The sequence below is a fragment of the Dasypus novemcinctus genome, chromosome 3, assembly GCF_030445035.2.
Source record: "Dasypus novemcinctus isolate mDasNov1 chromosome 3, mDasNov1.1.hap2, whole genome shotgun sequence".
Classification (NCBI taxonomy): Eukaryota; Metazoa; Chordata; class Mammalia; order Cingulata; family Dasypodidae; genus Dasypus; species Dasypus novemcinctus.
The window spans coordinates 168,171,698-168,192,044 of NC_080675.1; the positions used below are offsets into that span (position 1 = coordinate 168,171,698).

General features: G+C 36.8%; 1 protein-coding gene across 1 annotated transcript in view; it reads left to right on the plus strand.

The window, feature by feature from the left end:
• AGBL1 (AGBL carboxypeptidase 1) overlaps positions 1-20,347 on the plus strand; it is a 957,838-nt gene that overhangs the window by 686,211 nt on the left and 251,280 nt on the right. Inside the window, 1 exon segment of the mRNA XM_071212624.1 lies at positions 11,267-11,430. Within this exon segment, the coding sequence (XP_071068725.1) occupies positions 11,267-11,430 (164 nt within the window).

A 20,347-nucleotide genomic window follows, 5' to 3' on the forward strand; every position in this document is an offset into this window, starting at 1 on the left:
AACAATTGTCAGTAATGGATTAGGAAGCTTGGGCTGAAAGGATGGGCACAGAGAGGACTTTGTGCAAAATGAGCCCGTCAGGTGGAGACTGGCAGGGTCATCAGCATGCTTCGTGATTGATTTGTTCCTCAGCATGAAAGTGTTAGAGTCCACTTGATGGGATCGATAAGCAGGGAAGCTGAGCCCATCCACCAGCCATCTTGCTTTCTTCTCGGTCACCTATTAGGGTTCACATATCTGCATGGCTGGATTGGCTCAGTGTTAACTTTTCTGCTGGGTTTTTGTCAAGGTATGGGATGCACAAACTTAATTCGTATCTAGAGCTTCTCCAAACCTGTTTAAAACTCCTGAAATCACCATCTCCCAGCTCTGGCTGGACACTTTGTAACTATTCTGAGAATTGTCTAGGATTAATACTAGGGGAATAGATTTCTCCTTGCTATATTTTTAAAGCTAGACTTTAAATTACAGGATGTTTGTTAGAAAAGTAAAATAGACTCAGGCCTAGTGACAAAAAAATTAAGGAAAATTTAGGGGATGGCATGTTGTAAGTGTGAAGAAGGTAGTGAGTATGAAGGAAGGAACAGTTATCAAGAAATCTGCTTTCTCTCTTGCCATTTTTTCAAATATTTGAATCAAATGCTTTAATTTAAATTTAATTTAACAATGTACAAAAGTTAATTTTGAATTTAATTTTACTTATAAAATTTAAACTACATATTTTATAAAATAATATATTTCTATACTACTTTTCCAAGCTTTCATGAATTGCCTAAGGAAATGTAAGTAGAAAAGTCATATTACTAATTTTTTGTGATTAAAATTAGGAAAATACACAAAGGAAAAATTTAAATCATGTAACTTCACCAGGCATTGCTGACCAAGTATTAACATTTTGGGTTATTTCTATCTTTTGAACTGTTTAAAATAAAACTGAGATCATAATGGATATACTGTATGATATTCAATTTCTTACACTCTAACACTGTATCATGAATATTCCAATGGCACTGCCTATTCAAAAGCATCATGGTATTTAATATTCCATGAGGAGAATACTCAAGTTTATTTAGTAATGTAGTGAAGTACGTTTAGGATTTTCTCTGTAACTCATTCTGTGATTTTTTCTTAAGATTAATAACTAGAATTTAAAATGTTAACTCCAAGAGATTAAGCACATTAAGGCTTTTAAAAATTATTTATTTATTTATATTTTTTAATTTTCTTTTTTTAAAGTTAATAGATCACACAAAACATTACATTTAAAAACATAACAGGTTCCCATCCCATATACCCCACTCCCCACCGCCCCACCCCCATCAATTTTTTTATTGTATTTATTTGAAGATACATAGATCACAAAAAATGTTACATTAAAAAAATATGAGGTTTCCATATACTCTCCAGCCCCCTCACCCCACTCCTCCCACACCAACAACCTCCCCATCATTGTGGCATATTCACTGCATTTGGTGAATACACCTTGGAGCACTGCTGTATCACATGGACAATAGTTTACATCGTAGTTTACACTCTCCGCCAGTACATTCAGTGGGCTATCACAGGACATATAATGTCCAGTTTCTGTCCCTGCAATATCATTTAGGATAACTCCAAGTCCCGAAAATGCCCCCACATCCCATCTCCTCCTTTTTCTCCCTGCCTTCAGCAACTGCCATGGCCACTTTCTCCACATCAATGCTACAATTCCTTCCATTACTAGTCACACTAGTTCCATAGTAGAATACCAGTAAATCCACTCTAATCCATATTTTATTCCTTCATCCTGTGGACCCTGGGATGGTGATGTTCACTCCATCTTTATATGGAGAGGGGCTTAGATCCCACATGGCTGATGGATATGATTCTCCTGCTTGCAGTTGTAGGCACTCTCGGTTCCCTGGTGTGATGGTTGACCATCTTCACTTCCCTGTTAGCTGACCTGGGTAAGTCCAATGAACCAGAGGGCAGGAGTTGCAACTCTGCTGAGGCTCAGGGTTCAGCTGGCACATGGGCAGTCAACTCAGACCAGCAGAATATCTCAGCCTACATGTAGGATCATGTGTTAAAAACTGCTTTTTGACCTTGAATAAAAGGGGGAAATGGCAAAGACAAATGAGTTTATATGGCTGTCTTCAAAAAAGAGTCAGGAGGTCATCAGAGAGGTCATGCTTATGCACACCTCAGCAGGACCCCAGAGATAGCCAAAGTAGATGCAACCCCAGGTACTGGCTCTCCTGAGGGCTATGGAGACCCATGGGTTCTATGGTCATTGCAGATGACTCTGGAGTTCAGTGCCATGTCAGTGAACCCTCTTTGGAATTTGTGTTCCTGAGTGTGATGGAGTTGGACTCAGGTGTGGCCTTTCTACACAAGCCTCTTCTGTCACTTTTACTGAACCTGTGTTTGGCACTGGGGTTGGTGTGTACTCAGGGGACTTGGATCTCTGGATTTTAAGGCTTTTGAAACTTATTTCTGATTTGTCTTTGAAATCCTGTGGTGACATGTAATTTCACCAGTAACACAATTTGATAATGCCACTTCTTTGCCAGCAAAGCATTATAAATTGTCAAGGGTAACCCTGAATTGGGAAGCAAATCATGCTATTTTATTTATTAATTTGAATTTTACATCAAAATGAAGTGTTTTTTTTTTTCATTCATTACAGTTCTATTCATTTTATTAGCATTTCAGTTTAGGTTTGTGATATTTAAGGCTATTCAGATATCTTTTAATTTTTATTTAGGCAATCATTAATATTTTCCTCTATGGTTTCTTCCTTTGAGGATTGCATTAAAAGAGCTTCTCCTGGTTTAGAGATGATAAAAAAATATGAATTTCTATTTTATTCTCTTTTCTTATGACTTAATTCTTTGAACATTTAACCCTTTAATTATATGGGCTTCTATAATTGTGTGACATTTCCTCTAAACTGTTAAGCAGTAGCTTTTGCTTTATCTTCATTAAAATCCATTCTTGCTGATTTGAAAGTCCCCTTTATTACATTCAAATTCTTATATATTCCAGGGTTTTATCTTGTGCTTTCTATACTCTTCCCTTGATCTGCTTGTCTTGTTTTGCATCAATACCATGAAAATTTAAACACTCTGGCTGCTACAAGAGCTTTTTCATACCTGTAAGGGAAAAACCACAGTCCTTATTCTTTATTCCAGCATTATTCTTGGATATTCTTGCCATGTATTGTTTTAAAGTAGAATTAGTTTGCTAAGTTGGAAAATCTGCATTGGTGCTTTGATTTCCTTAGCTTTTATAGATAAATATGAGGAGAACTGATACAGCCCACTGTTGGGCCTTGCTTTCCCAGAAATCATTATATTTCTTCACTTATTTAAATTTTTATTATCTTTTGATAAACTTCTGGGACTTTTATCATATAACCCTTGGATATTTATTATTTATTCCAGTCATAGATCATTTATAGTCATGTTGTTATTGTGAATAGAATTTTATTACATTTACTAATTTATTTTGTTGGTTTATAGAAAGAAAATTGATTTTTGTACATTTAATTTGTAACCTGTCCACTTACCCAGTTCTTGCCTTATATCTAATGGATTTTCTGTTTCATTTGATTCCTTTGGTTTGTTTTGCTACATAATCCGTCTTCAAATAATGATAATGTGGTTCCTTCCTTTCTAATATGCATGCCATTTTTTCTTACTGAATTGCCTGGAACTTGTGAAATAATGGTAAATAATACATGGTGAAGGCAAGGATCCTTGTTTTGGTCATAGTTTTTTTTTCCTCTTTATTTTTAAAGGCTCTTTAGGTTATATAAATGTTATATTGAAAATATAGGAAATTCCCATATACTACCTCCCTCAGTCCTCCCCCCAACAACTCTTTCATTAGTGTGGCACATTTGTTATGAATAATGAACACATATTGAAGCATTTCTACTAGCCATAGTCTATATTTTACATTATGGCTTATACTTTACACTGCACAATTTTATAGGTTTTGACAAAATGTATAATGGCCTATCCATCATTGCAATGTCATGCAGGAAAACTTCAATGTCCCAAAAATGCCCCCATGTTACATCTATTTTTCTTTTTCCTTCTTCTCAGAACCTCTGGTGACCACTGCCTTTGTATCAATGTTCTTCAGTTCTTCTGTATTACAGTCGAGTGTGAATTTGACATTTGGTTTTATATAAGTATTCGGTAATAAAAAACACTTTCATACTTACAGACTTACACATTTGCTTAGTTTTTATATAAAAATAAGCACAAAACTTATCTAATGTGCAGTAGGCCAAGTACTGATCCAAATCTTATATAGCAGCCCCACAAAGTAGTTATTATTGTTATTATCCCATTTTACAGATGAGAAAACTGAGACACTGAGAGGCCAAATGACTACCTTAACATTATACAGTCCATAAGAGGCCAACCTGGGATCGAAGACCCAGCAATCTGGGCCCCAGAGCCTGTGCTTGTAACCATCATGCCATGTTGGCTTCCAGGTTTATAAAGTGCCCTGGCAGGCCTCATATACCAAGAATCATGTCAGAAATGGATGCTGAATTTCATGAAATGTCCTTTCAGCATCCACCCAGAAGATTCTGTTTTGTTCTTCCCTTCCATTTACTGTTGGTGTATTTGTGTTTATATTAATAGATTTCCTAATGATACCATCTCAATGCCTTAAGAAAAATGCTTAGAACATGTTATATAGTTCTTTTTATATATTCCTATTTCTGAACTTAAACAGCATAGTCAAGTGTCCCTACTTTCTCCCTTCACAGACTGATTTCACTACTTTATTCATCGTAGGTGTCACTTTTGGAGGGCCAAGCTTTATTGGTATGGTGGTCTCCACTTGTCCTCAATCCTTGTTTGGGCTCATATTTGTCTCAAAACCCAAGCTATAAGCAGGTAGTGGTGGTATCTTCCCCAAAAGACCTACAATAACCTCTGGAACAGTCCATCTCTTTTTATGAAACTGGACATCATTGAACACCATCAGTAAAAATACTCAGAAGATAATAAAACTATGAAGAAATATGTGGTCCCAAAAAAAGGGCCACACACTGACAACACCAAACAAATGTCATTTTATGAAATAGATTTACTGCCAGAAATGTGAAATATATAGGAAATTTCTTGTTTTATATTCTCTGTAAGAGTCAAGAGCATATTGCATTGGTCAAAGTATAGCAAAAGATATGAAAAGAATAATAAGAGATAGAAGAGACCACACTATAGAGATGGAAAACACAACTTCTAAATTAAAAGCCAAAATAAAGAGTTAACAGACTGTTCAATGCAGAAAATAAAAACCATGACATAGAAGACATCTTTTTTTTTTTAAGATTTATTTTATTTCTCTCCCAGAAGACATCTTCAAGGAGTTTTCTAATATCTCAAGGGAAATGTAGATTAAAATAACAAGTGAAATATATGAATAATAAATGTAGAACAGATTAAGGAAAAATGACCTACTTCTATTTGTTATTTCAGACTCAGATAATAAGGTTGTCATAATAGAAGCCAAGAAAAAGAAGGAAAATACTAACTGCTGTCTGCTCCTAGCTTGGGTTTTGGGACAAAAATGGAGGAAAGAATATTAAAGCTAATCCACAAAGATTTTCTTTACAGTTAAAAAAAATATGGATATACAATTGAAAAAATAAGGTAAACAAACCAAAATTATTGACAGTCAACAGAAAAGTCAAACTATGGATTCACACACACTGAGACTGCAGATGCAGGAATAATCAGGTGTAGAATATAAAAATATCTATATTTATAGCTTTTCAAAGGCAGATTTTTTAACAAATAAATTTTATTGATACATATTAATAAAGCATAAATCCTTCCAAAGTGTACAATCGGTGGTATTCAGTATAATCACATAGTTGTGCATTTATCACTTTGATCATTTTTAAAGAATTTTCATTATTCCAGTAATGATAATAATAATAAAAAAACCCACAAAAACCAAGCAAACAAAACTTATCACCTCTCAATCTCTCTATGCTTCCCTTACATACATAGCTGCTATTCTGTTTCCTTCTCTCTAGTATATTTGTATTTTATTTTGTACAAGTCTTGTATATGCAACTATATTCATATTTTACATAAGATTTCACTATTTATATAGTCCCATGTTGCATTTTTAGTTTTCCTTCTAGTAATATATATGTCCTTAGACTTTCCCTTTCAACCACTGTCCACCCAAGTTATATCTCTGCTCGTCACAAACACCATGATGTACTCTCACCATTATCATTCATTTCTGAAGATTTACAAGCAATCTTTTAACAAATTCTGCACAGATTAACCCTCAGCTTTCCATTCTCTACCATTATTCTGTTTGCTGGTGACCTAGATTCTAATTATTAATTCCATGAGTTTACATAATATATTTACTTCATTATAGCTTAGTCATAAAGTATTTGTCCTTTTGTGTCTGGTTTGCTTCACTCAACATAATGTCCTCCAGGTTCATCCATATTTTCATGTGTTTCATGACTTCATTTCTTCTTACCACTGTATAATATTCCATTGTATGTATATACCACAATTTGTTTATCCATTCATCAATTGATGGACACCTGGGTTATTTCCAACTTTTGGCAAATATGAATAATGAGAGGCAGTTTTATTTTTTTTAAAGAGGGATGAATCAAAGAGCAGATTCAATACAACTGGAAAGAGAATTATTAAAATAGAACATGGATATGGAAAAGTTACTTAGAATTTATTACAGTAAAAGAAAGAAACTACCAGAGTTAAGAGATATAGAGGACAAAGTGAAAAAGAAATAGTAGAATTAGTAGGAATTTTAGGCTTATCTTTGATTTCCTTGACAGGGGATGAAGGTTATGCAATATTCAAATAGATAATGGGCAGACATTTTATAGAATTGATGAAAGGCATCAACATTTAGAATCATGAAACCCAACAAATTCCAAGTAAAATTAATGAAATAAATCTACATTAACTTCAGAATATAAAGACAAAGTAAATTACTTACTAATGGCTAAAAGGAATTCTACCACTCATTTATTAGTATACTATTGATTTATTTATTTTGTTCCCCCAGGATAGCAGTAACTCCTTAAAGTTTTTGGTATGTATATGTCTCCATTGATAATATTATCCTCTATTCAAAAATTTTTGTATTCTGCTTTTGAATCATACTAATAAAGTCTGGAAGGGGGAATTAGCCATCTTTGCCTTCAATGTCAAATGTTAGCCAGGAATCACATTACATGCTTTGCACCTTTGCTCTTTTTGTGTCATCTATCATTAAATCATAAGCATTTTCCATATTGCTAAATGGTCTTTATAATTATCATTTTAATAGTTTCATTAAATTCCACCAAATTTTTCCATTATAATTTCTTTAACCATTCTTCTCTTATTAAGTAGATATTAAGGGTTTTGCCCACACGAATTTCAATTATTATATATAACACTTGAACAATAAAAATAATGCAGGTAGTGCCACTCCTGTTTTGAATTAGTTTTTAGGAAAAATTCTCAGAAGTGGCATTACCATGTCAAATGTCATTGAGTTATTACCCAAAAGGTATGAATCAAATTACACTTCCACCAGGCATTTTGATAAGTACCAGCTTTATCATAAGTGTCAACACTATGTATTATAAATTTGAATATGTATCTGCCAATTTGCTGGTTGTAAAAGGCACCTTTATATAAATAATGAAAGAATATTTCCCCATGTTTTTTGTTATTTTTTTTCTTTTTTGCTCACCAATGATCAGTGCTTACACTTTTAAAACTTATTTTGTGGTCTCTTTTTTGTCTTATCAATAAATGATGTTTGGCAATAATATATATATTCTCCACATATTGATGATATTTAAAACTTGTTTGATGATGAGACTAGTAGCCAATATCAGAGTCAAATGTCTGTGAATTTTACTTCATTTGGGATAGATTATCAGTAAAAATGAAAACAAACGTGAAGAGTTTTGCTAATGTGATGCCTAACTATATTGGTATCTGAATACCCATGTGTGGCAGACATTGTTTGTTGATTCAACCAAAACTCATTTCTAATCCTCTTCTCTCTTACCTGTCTCTTTAAAGAGATTGAACAAATGAAAACATTCAGTTCCCAGACCCTCTTAGAGCTGGACGTGACTCTTATTACACAGCTCTGGCCGATAAAACTTAAGCACGAGTCTGTTGGTGCCTCCTTCTCCCATTTTCTCTTTTTCCTTCCTTGAATGAATATATACTAACTGGATCATATCAGTTGTCTTAGAATCACAAGGAGAATTGCAGAGAGAGAGGCCCTGAGTTTTTAAAGCCGCTGAAATAATGGTATGAACCTTGTACCTCCAAAAAACTTATTACATATGAAAAATAAAACACCATTTTTTTAAAGCCCCTACAGTCAGATTTTCTGTTATTGTCTGTGGGGAAAAAATTCTAATTAATACATCTAAGCTGTAAGATGGGTGAAGAGAGTTGGTTTTTTATTTTAATAAGATTCACTTTTAAATGAATCCAAAACCAACTATTTATAACTTTCCTACTATCAACCCATGATAACTAACCAAAGTAGAGGTCGGAATTTCTGAATTTTATGTACCTGTTTTCTGACCATATCCAGAGATACGAATGACTCCTCTTGGGTGAAAAAAATAATGCTAATGACATTTGACAGTTGGAGAACATAATTTAAAGACACCCTGACTCACTACCCAGAGACGTTAAAATTCCACTTGATAAATAAAATATGTATCCAGGAGATGGTCCATCCATGCCTTTCCATAGCCACCTTTATAGCCATCAACTTATTTGTTTATCATATATTGATGATATGCTATATAACAGCTGTTGTGTGTGCTACAAGATTTGGTGTTACAAATGTTACAAATGTGTATAACGTGTGCTGCCTGCCCCTGAGGGAACAGAGCCTTGTTCTAATTCTTTGTCTACTCTTACATGCCACCAGCAAGGGAGCTGATTGAGGAGGAGAGTGTGACCTTTACTTCATTTTTTCCCAACCAGGCAGCCATTCTAGAATGAAGAAAAGCAGCCAGGAAAGCAGGATGGGTAAAAGAATTAGACCTTTCAGCTTTAGCACTTGGAAAGGGTTTTTCCTCTCTTTAAAAAGTGATCTTTTCTTTTGACTTAAGAAAAATAACTTGTTAAACAACTCTTTCTTTCCTACTGCTGTTGTTTATAGAGGAACAGATTTCCTTCAACTCTGAACTGTCCCCTATCTTTAGGAAAGCAGGTGTCAAAACATGTAACAAATCCAAATTTCAAACAGCCGAAATAAATTGGACTTTCTCCTTTTCTTATCCTTTTACCTAGAAGTTCTTTTGTGAGCCTTAAGACTTCCCAGTTTGGAAATCTGCTTTGCCTCCAAGACTCATAGCCAGTCTTTGGATTCTTACTGCCCTGTTCTTGTCCTCTAAAATATATCATTTTTTGGATGTGAAAATCTGTTTTTTATTAAAATAATATTCAGCTATTTATTCCTTTTATTGTTTTTAAAGTGAAATGTACTTTATAAACATGAAGACTTCAGGGCCCCATTGAATTGTTATGTCTTTAATAGGAAAAGGTAAAGAGACATTGAGCTAATGTTGATCAATATTGTGGGGATTTTGAGACATTCTTATCATCAGACGCTTAGGTATCTGGAAGGAAGATTTACAATCCCATTTTAAAGATGAGAAAATTCAGGCTAATAGAATTTACCAAGTCTGAGAATATACAGCCAGGAAGTGGTGAAACCAGGATTCAAACCCAATTCCAATCTAATTTTAAAAACCATGTACTTTCTGTCTTAACACATAATACAGAATCCATCCTTGTAAATGGATAGCACTTTAAAAGAGTAATCAAGCCAGAATTCACTTACCAACCTCTACTACTTGCTAAAGGTGAGAGCTTATGCCTTGTATTAGTCAGCCAAAGGTGTGCTGATGCAAAATACCAGAAATTGGTTGTTTTTTTAATAAAGGGTATTTATTTGGGGTAGGAGCTTGCAGATATCAGGCCATAAAGCATAAGTTACTTCCCTCACCAAAGTCTATTTGGAGTGAGATGACTGCCAACCTTCTACGGGGTTCAGGCTTCCTGGGTTCCTACATTCCTGGGGCTTGCTTTACTCTGGCTTCAGTGTCCCCTACTTCCTGGGGCTGGCTTCTCTTTCCTCTGTGTGCTAACTTCCCAGGTCATCAGCATCAAACTCTAACATCAGAAATCCCAACTCAGTTCTTTGCCATGCTTTTTATCTGTGAGTCCCTACCCACCAAGGAGTGGGGATGCAACGCCCTAATCATAACTCAGTCATGCCCAGGTACAGATCAGATTACAAGCATAATCCAATATTTCTTTTTGGAATTCATCAATTATATCAAACTGCTACATGCCTGTATCTCCTTCTGTGGAATGGAGAACAAAATATCTACCTGCTGGGGTTTTGGCAAGAATTCATTGAGTTAATGCAAGTAAAGGACTCAGAACAGTACCTGCCACGTAATAAGTACTTAATAAAATTGTTTTAATTGCAATTACTGGGAAGCAGGTGTGGCTCAGGCCGTTGGGCATTCCCTACCCATATGGGAGGTCCCAGGTTTGGTTCCTGGTACCTCATGAGAAGGCGAGCAAACAATGAGCAGGAAAAGAGAACCATCTGGGGGAGAGGGGATAAATTTTTTTTTTTAAAGTAAAAAATAAATTTTGAAAAATTGCTATTAGTATCTTTGATTTCATAGATTATACTGTATATTATTTATCATGACTTTGCTTTCATGTATTATTTCAGTATGCTGAATGGGTTGTTCTAAATAAATGTGTTTTTTGTGAGTGTTTAATTTTTTAAAATTTCAACATTTATATTTGAAGCGTTACCCTGCCCTTCTCCATTAATTGATAAACTTAGGGAGAGCAAGGGTATCTCTTACTAAGATTGATTAAACACACAGCAGTGAAACTCTTTATTTCCAATGCAGTCTTAATTGGAAACTTGGTGCAAAAAAACAAACAAATAGACAAAAGCAGATGAAAACATTATTGCTCTGACTGAAGTGATTCCTGGATCTCTACCACCTCCTGCTCTTTCCTGCCCCTCACCAGCTCATGTTTGCCTTGGTATGGGTACTTCTGGGAAACCCGCATGTGGATGTAACACAGACCAATTTCCATGATATTCATGTGTCCAGGAGTCCTTCTTCCCAATCTCAAGTTGTCGCCACTCAGTTTATAAGAAACAGTCACTGCTGACTGTTTTGTTTCACCAACAGGGTCTGCAGTTTGGTACCCGTGAACTGGAGGAGATGGGAGCCATGTTCTGCTTGGGCCTCCTTATGTTGGAACTGAGATCCCTAAGCTGCAGCCATCAGCTCCTGACCCGTGCAGCAGCTCTGCTGAACACTGAGGAGGAGGCTCTGGACTACCACCTCCAGCGGTAAGAGGCTCATGGGGGCTCAGGGGTAAAGTGGGACCTCCCTGCTCCCACCAGAGAATATCTTGGGAATGAATGTCAAGTGGACCTAGGGAGCTTTGAAAAAGAACATGTCCTGGGGAGCTGTAAATGAAGGTAAGGGCAGTAAATCTCTAATGGTGAACCTGACTTGGACTAGTCTTGCTGCTAAAGATAAGGAAGATGCTGTCTGGTTGTGTGTGTGTATAAAACTACACATATTTATAAATATGAATCATTAATACATTTTGCTTATGGCAAGGAAGATGCAGCTTGGTGTCACACATACGCATAGTCATACAATTTATATTTTTCAGTTAGGTGTTTCTATGTATACAGGTATCATTTTAGAGCCATTATTCAGGAAAATATAATCTCACTGTTAACATCTAGGCACTTTTGTGGATAAAGAATATGTTAATGTTCCTTCTGGAAAAAAGAGGGAAACTACCTGACATTTTACTTCTCCCCTAAAGATGATTGCCCCTGTTGTTCACAGCCATGGCAGGGAAAGGGTAGATCTCTGAAAACCGTGAGGATGGTTTGTGGGTTGGAGAGAGGGAGAACCATTTTTCAAATAAGCCTTTGGGATGCCCAAATATTATTGACTTGAACAAAACAAATGCAGGGGGGAAGAGGGGTGAAAAGGGAAGAAAGAGTGACCATGTGAGAGGAAAGAGGATCAAGAAAAGTCAAAGAAGGCCAAGTCAGTGCCCACACCTTGAACAACAGAATAGATGGCAAAATGGAGTTGTTGAGGGAAGAAGTGTCTGCTGGCAAGTGAGCAGACATCTCATTATGCACATCATGTCCAAAGGCAGGGAGAGGGCCGTTAAACCTGGGGCCATCTTATTTCTAGTTCATTTTCATTAACTTTCCTCGTGCCACTGTAAGTCTGCTGCAGTTCCACCGCAACTTCTCGCCAAATTGCCAGTCAAGCCTAGAAAGATCTAGCAGCACAAATTAAGACTTTTGGAAGGTATTGGTTTCTCTGAGACTTAATTACCTAAATGCAGTAATTAACTTGCTCATCACACTCTGCTATAGATCATAAACCGTGGAGACTTAAGTAAATCCAGACCTCTTTCTTGGATGTTGCTGTTCATTTCTTTGGTTTTGACGTCACAGCCAATTCTCTCTGCCCTTGCTCCCTTCAGCCTGCTTCAGTACCTAAAGGCTTAGTGTGCTTGCCATCGTTATATTTCAACCTCTCCTTCTGACAGCAAACCCCTCCACCTGCCAGGATATATATTTCAACTTGTCTTTTCATCTTTTCCTTTTCTAAGCAATCTTGCGTACAGACATGCTTGAGTTTTTTCTTTTTCTTTCCTTTGTTTTTTTCTTCCCTGCCCTCTTCTCTGCTGCTCATTGAGGGAAGATTGAACAGACTTGGCATTGCTTGCTTTCCCTGAATTGATCATTCCCGTCTGTTTGATCCAATGCAGTGAGGATTAGTTGCCTGTAAACTGGAACAAGAAGGAATCTATCAAAGAAGTGCCTCTTCTAATTCAAATCTAAAGAATTCTGTGTCAGACTCCAAAGAGGATGGTTACTGTCTGGGTTATCATAAGTAGATAGTGTTACCTTCTTTCCTGCCCATCCCAGTTCACACAACTAAATACTGATTTTTCAGTTGCAACCAGCCCAAGGACACAGAAGCTGTAGCTCTTATCCTCCTGTGACCTCTGACCCTTATTCCGCTGTTGTAGTTTCTTTAGGGCAGGAACCTGCACATGAATGTAATTGATATGTACATTTTTTTTAGTAGATTGGGATTTAGTTTGGGAGATATGATGTCCAGTGTAGGGCAGCAGAAAGGATAGTGCCTATTTCATCCAAGTATTTGTATATTTTCCTACTCATTATGAGGCAGTTTACCAAAACAAATTGCAGTTCCTACCCAAAGGATGGGAAGATCACATGGTTGAGATGAAATCACCCTCAACATTTCTTGACCTTAAAATATTCCAGCCAGTCAGCTCACATTCATTAAATGATGGCAGAAGGGGAATTAATAACAAAATCTATTGGTTTGAAACAGCAATGGACTGAGTAGCCTTTGATTAGTTTCTGATGAATAGAATTACATCATGAGATTTAAAAATCAGCAGAAGGAAGCTTAGAGGCTCTGTTAGCACCAAGGTCGTTATTATAATATGAAGGGTGCAACTAATTTTTGTCACCATGCTCTCCATGCATTTGAAAGGGGGGCCTCTGCCACCCTCCTTTCTGCCACCTTTTTCTCCAGTGTGTGGCCATCAATCAGAATAAAAGAGTTCCCTCTGTCATTCAGGTGAATTCACTTCTGTTGCACAGAAGGAAATACTTCTCTATAAGCCAGCCTTAAAGAACTGCTAGGAGAAGGTACTTGAAGCCTCCTAGTTCCCTCAGGCAGCTTTACGCCCTGGGAATGAGCTTCTGGGCAGACAAAGCGTGGCTGTACACTCAGGATGTCATGTTTTTGACAATAGGTTTCATGCCTCATTTACCATAAAAACAATTAGAGTGTAGTCGACATTCACAGAGCAACTTACCATTTTTTCACATGCAGAAAAGAGCAGGAATGGTGGATGTTTGCCCACTGGCAGAAGCTTAACATGAAATCCATGCCTTCTTCGTGTTGGTCTTTCTTTCCCAGTCTCTTTCCCAGTTGTTTCTCATTTATGAAATGTCCACCAACTCATTTAGGTGACTTTTGATCTTCTTTCCCTTCCTCTTTCCTCTCAATCTTCTCTCTGGAAGTACTTGTGTGTCCAGCAGGAATGCTAAGCTGCTTCTGCAGGAAGCACCATTTATCCATTGTGACAGGTCTTTTGCAAAGGCATTTAACAGTTTTGCCAAGTCAGCCATTGTTCATCTCGATTTCTATCCTTCCATTACCTCTTGCTTTTCTCAGCTGAGCTCCCCTATCTCCAATTGTCCCTCCATTAATAAAAATGGAAAGCTCAGAGTTTCAGACTGTGCCTCAACAATAGCTCAATATATCACTTATTCTCCCAAATTGTAATCCCATCTCATTAATCTAGACTCCCCTTAGCATCCATAGAAGATAAGTTAGTTTGGTCCTCTTTAAATTTGAAACTTTGGTAAACCCACTGAGCTGTCTCATAACTATGAGAATGTGTGAATTTGTTTGTTATTAAACTGAGGTTGGTAGATTTATAATGAGTATATTTATCTAATACCTTTTGCATTTTTATTTTCTACTATTGGATACTTCTGTATTTCCAAATTGTTAACCATTTGTTTTAGCAACTACCATATAATCCACCCTTTATCACTGATAGTAGTGTCAGTTTATTGTATAGTATATACAAATGCATGTACCTGTGTATGTTTTTGCTTTTATATTCTATTCCATTAATCTGGATACTAGGAACACATAGTTTTCAATATTGTAGATTTATTCTTTAAATATGTGACATTGCACATGCCACCTCATTATTATTCTTTTAAAAATATGTTTTGCAATTTCCCCTTCTTTATTTTCCCAGATGAACTCTATAATAAGTTGTTAACTGCCAGAAACTAACCCACCGGGAATTTAGCTTAAGTTGCACAAAATAATAGATATTGGCTCTATTGACTATTTACCTATATTACTTTTTCAAAATTTGATATTTTGCTCCACTTATTAAAGCCTCCTTTGATGTTAATCAACAAAGTATTGGTGGGGTTTTCATTTAACCCTTTTTATATAGATCCTGCATATACCATTATAAGTTTGTTATCTCAGTATTTTAAATTTTCTTGTTACTTTAATGGGGTGTTTTTCATCATATGTTTCTATTTAGTTGTCTTTTTTAAAATTTAAAAAAAAAAATTTTAATTCATTTTTTAAAAAATATTACATTTAAAAAATATGAGGTCCCCATATCGCCCCCACCCCCTCACCCCACTACTCCCCCATAGCAACATTCTCCTCCATCATCATGAGACATTCATTGCATTTGGTGACTATATCTCTGAGCATCACTGCACCTCATGGTCAGTGGTCCACATCATAGCCCACACTCTCCCATGTTCCATCCAGCAGGCCATGGGAGGACCTACAATGTCTGGTAATTGTCCCTGTAGCACCACCCAGGACAACTCCAAGTCCCGAAAACGCTTCCACATCTCATCTCTTCCTCCCATTCCCCACACCCAGCAGCCACCATGCCACTTTTTCCACACCAATGCCACATTTTCTTCGATTACTAACCACAATAGTACATGAATAGAATATCAGTAAGTCCACTCTAATCCATATTCTATTCCTCCATCCTGTGGATCTTGGATTGGTTGTGTCCATTCCACATCTATGTCAAGAGGGGGCTTAGATTCCACATGGATGCTGGATGCAATCCTCCTGCTTTCAGTTGTAGGCACTCTTGGCTCCATGATGTGGTGGTTGACCTTCTTCAACTCCATGTTAGCTGACTGGGGTAAGTCCAATAAACCAGAGTGTAGGAGCTGAAGTCTGTTGAGGCTCAGGACCTGGCTATCATATGGTCAGTTCAGAGATTCAGATCCCCTGGGTATATCTTAAACCCCAGCACCAACTACAATTCTGGTAAAGTAACAGGAAAGACTTGAGAAAAGAGATCACATCTGAGTCCAGCTCCATCACACAGAAATACCAACTCCAAAGAAGGGCCAATTGACATGGCACTGACCTCCATCTGCCATGACCATAGAACCTGTGGGTCTCTGTAGCCCTCAGAAGAACCAATACTTGGGGTTGTATCTACTTTATCTGTCTCTGGGACTCTGCTCAGGTGTGCATAAGGGCAACCCCTCTGATAACCTCCCAGTCCTTTTTTAGAGACTCAGCCATATAAACTCATTTGTCCTTTCCTATTCCCCCTTGATTTAGGTCAAAAAGCATTTTTAACTGCTGTTATTATATGTAGACAGAGATATTCTGTTGGTCCAAGTTCAACCTTTTATTCAAGATCATTTTCTAGTTACATCATCAGCTGGTACTTGGTATTGATCCCTTGGCACCAGGGAGGCCCATCCCTGGGAGTCATGTCCCACGCTAGGGGGAGGCAACAAATTTACATGCTGAGTTTGGCTTTGAGACTGGCCACATTTGAGCAACATGGAGGCTCTCAGGAGGTAACCCTTAGGCACACTGCTGCTCTATCTATTTAGTTGTCTTAGCACTATAGGAAGATTCTTGATTTTTATTTATTTCATGACTTCATTGAACTCTCTTGTATTAATATACTCAAGAGTGTTTCCATGGAATTTTTTTCTGTCTATTCTAAATGGACAGTTGTACCATTTATAAATTTTGACAATTAGTTTGACTTCTTTTTCTAATTGTATGACCTTGGGTAGAGCTTTCAGAACAATGTTTCATGATGACATTTGGATTGATGATCTCATAATGAACTTAACAGGAAAATTACTCTAAGTAAACTGGCTATTGGTTTGACATTAATGATCTGTATCTTCTTTATTAATTATTTATTTTTATTAGTTTATTAGTTAAAAAGTCAAGATTGGATAATGAGTTTTATGAAATGTTTTTGATATCTAGGAAAATGATTATTTATTTCAATTAATAAAATCTTAAATTATGTTAAAAGGTTTTCTAATATCCAACCATCCTTGAATTTCTAAGGAAAAAATATTATTTTAACATAGAACATGCATTAAATTTAAGTTTAGTTTTGTGTATATATATCTCTGAGTTCTGTCTGTGCTCAGTCTATATTGTTTTATGGTTTGGATCACTTTAAATTTCCCCAGGTATCTTAGTTTGCCAGATCTGCCTATCACACATAACACAAATTGATTTTGGTTAACAGAAGGAATTTACTGGCTCACAGTTTTGAGACTAGAAGAAGTCCAAGATCAAGATCCCAGCAAAGCTTACTTTCCTCCAGAGTTTGTAGCATTCTGGTCCTGGCTGCCATCAGTCCTTGCAATTCCTTGACTTTCATCTTTGCCTCCTGTCACAGGCTGATGCCCTCTCCTTTCTGGCCTCTGTGACTTTGAGTTCTCTTTATAAAGCTTCCAATAATCTGAATTAAGGGCCATCCTGTTTCAGTTGGCCATCTTTTACTAAAAATAACATCTTGGAAAGGTTCCATTTTGCAATGGGCTCCCACCCACAGGGACATGCACTAAGATTAAGAACATGTGTTTGAGGCAGTATTTACTGTGGCAGTCAATGAGATCCTGCTGAGACTTGTGTAATTGTGACCTCTAGAATGACCTCTCAACTCACTTTGAAATCTCTTTGTCATAAGAACTCATTTGTATTTACCATTTCCCCCTTATGGCCAAGGTCTTTTTCTAGGTGCATCACTAGTTGGCACTTGGTAGTAATCCCTTGGTGCCAGGGAGGCTTATCCCCAGGAGGCATGTCCCATGGTGGGGTGGGGGGGGGGTGGGGGGGAAGGTAGTGCATTTATATGGCAAATTTGGCTTAGAGAGAGGCCACATTTAAGCAACAAGGAGGCCCTTAGGAGGTAACTTTTTGGCAACATATAATATTAGGCTAAGTTTCAATTTCAAAAGAAAAGGATCATAAGTACAATCATTAATATCAAGGGCTTGGTGAAATAGTCCATCCTCCTTCACTAGGTGCTGCCCCTATACTAGGGGGATTCTTGCTGTTCCATTAGAGAATGTAATAGAGCTCCCCAGGATGGGAATTTAGTTATTATGTGGATCTCCACCACCATGGCAATGCCCCCTGAACACTTGAACACATTCCTGTATCTTAGAGACTTGCCCCAGATGAATCCCCTCCCATGCATCCCCCATTACCAACACCCAAATGCCTCAAATAGTGGGGCTCCTGAGGGCTTTAGAGACATCCAGATAGTATAGGCAGGGCAGACAGCTCAGGAGTTTGGTGCCCTGCCAGTGGGCCTTACCTTGGAATTTATGCTCTCCATTGTGACAGAGTTGAACTCAGTTGTAGTTTCCCTACACATGGCTCTTCTGCCCTTTCTATTTTAACCTATAGTTAGTATGATATTTGATAGGTGTATTTCTAAGAGATGTATATCTTTGGGCTGTCCATGTGCCATTTGGGCCCTGAATCTCAGTAAAGTTGCAACATCTACTCTCCAGTTCATTGGACTCCCCTAGGACAACTAAAAAGGTGATGATGATGAACAACGACCAACCCAAGGAAGACAGAGAGTCTATAACTGCAAGCAAGAGAGTTCCATCCATCTGCCCCATGGGATCTAACCCCCTCTGAATTAGAGGCAGAGTGGTCATCGCCCTCCCAGAATCCTCAAGATTGGGGAATGAACAATGGGTGAAAGTAGACTTAAATTCTACTGCAGACTTATTTTTATTCTAGCAGTGGAAGAATTGTTATCACTGATGTGGAGGCATTGACCACCAGAGGTACTGAGGGAAGGGAGTGGGAAAAATTGGTATAATATGTGGGCATTTTCAGGACACTGGAATTGTCCTGCATGAATTGCAATGACAGATACGACCATTATATATTTTCTCATAACTTACAAAATCATGCAGGACACAGTGTAAACTACACTGTAAACTGTAATCCATGATTAGTGGCAATACTTCAATATGTGTTCATCAATTGTAACAAATCCACCACTCTAATGAAGGATGTTGGTAATGTGGGAAAGTGTGGAAGGGGAAGGAGTAGAGCGTATCGGAATCCCTTTATGTAACATTTATGGAATCTAAAGTTTCTTTAAAATAAATAAAACTGTCTTTAAAAAAGAACATGTGTTTGTTGTGGTGCATAATTCATTTTACCACCCTATGAATTACCTGTTCTTTGAACATGTGTGCACTGCATAGAAAAATCATCTTTGTCCCATTTATTTGAAACAAATATATATCTACTTTTTATTTTCCTGTTAGATTCTATGGCATTTATATGGTCTCATAATCATAGGCAGATCATTTGAAAATTCAATTTTATGTTTATTTGCATTATTCATCTCTAGCCATTCTATACAATTTTCCTCACTCTTGTTTCTCAGTGTTGATTCATCCCCTATTCGACTGGAGGTAACCTAAGGAAGTTTTACCTTTTCTTTGTAAATTAAATTGGCATATGTGCACATCTGAGAATATCTTTCTCTTTCCTTTGCATAGGAATTTCACTATACCTGCTTATAGATATCATAAGTAATAGGGTTTTCCCATTAAAACAGTATGGGCATGACTCAATTTATTCTGACCTTTAATCTTGCATTTGTGAGCCTAATTTTTCATTCTTTGTATGTTCTGTTTTTCCTGGCTTAAAAGTTGTATTAGTTTTTCTTTGTTCATTAGATTAGAAATTTATATTAGAAAAATTTTAAGGTTTGGATTCTTTAACTGATTTTGGATTCAAACCCTGCATTCCCTGTAACATGTCTTCCAATTAGGAGGTTTCAGTTCCTCTACTCTAAGACATCATTTTTCTTCCTCTGAAGTGTTCGGATATCTGAATCTTTTTTCCTGCTACTTATTTTTACCTTTTTGCCCCAATTCACCATATTCTGTAAGTTCACCTGAAGTTTTTACTCACAGATTCAATTTTCTGCAGAATTGTCTCTCCTCTTTGCTGATAATATATTTTAATTTCAGTCATTTTAAATTTAGGTTTTATTGAATCTGTTTGCTTATGTCTCATCAGATTCCCTTTTATTTGTGTTTGCAATAAGACAGATCTCTTTTCATTTGAATCTGCTATCTTTTCATTTAATGTTCCTTAGTGCCATTATTTTTCTTGAATTTTCCTATTATTTTGACAGGGCTACCTAATGCTTAGTTCTGTTTCCTGTGATTAGTAGACATTTCCAAAATACATTTTTTTTCTGTTTGTTAAGTATGACATTCTCCTTTCTCACATTCCATCTTCTTTTCATTGTGGTCACCCCTCGGGCTGAAGTGTGGTTTGCTGGCCTGGCGGGGGAGCGGC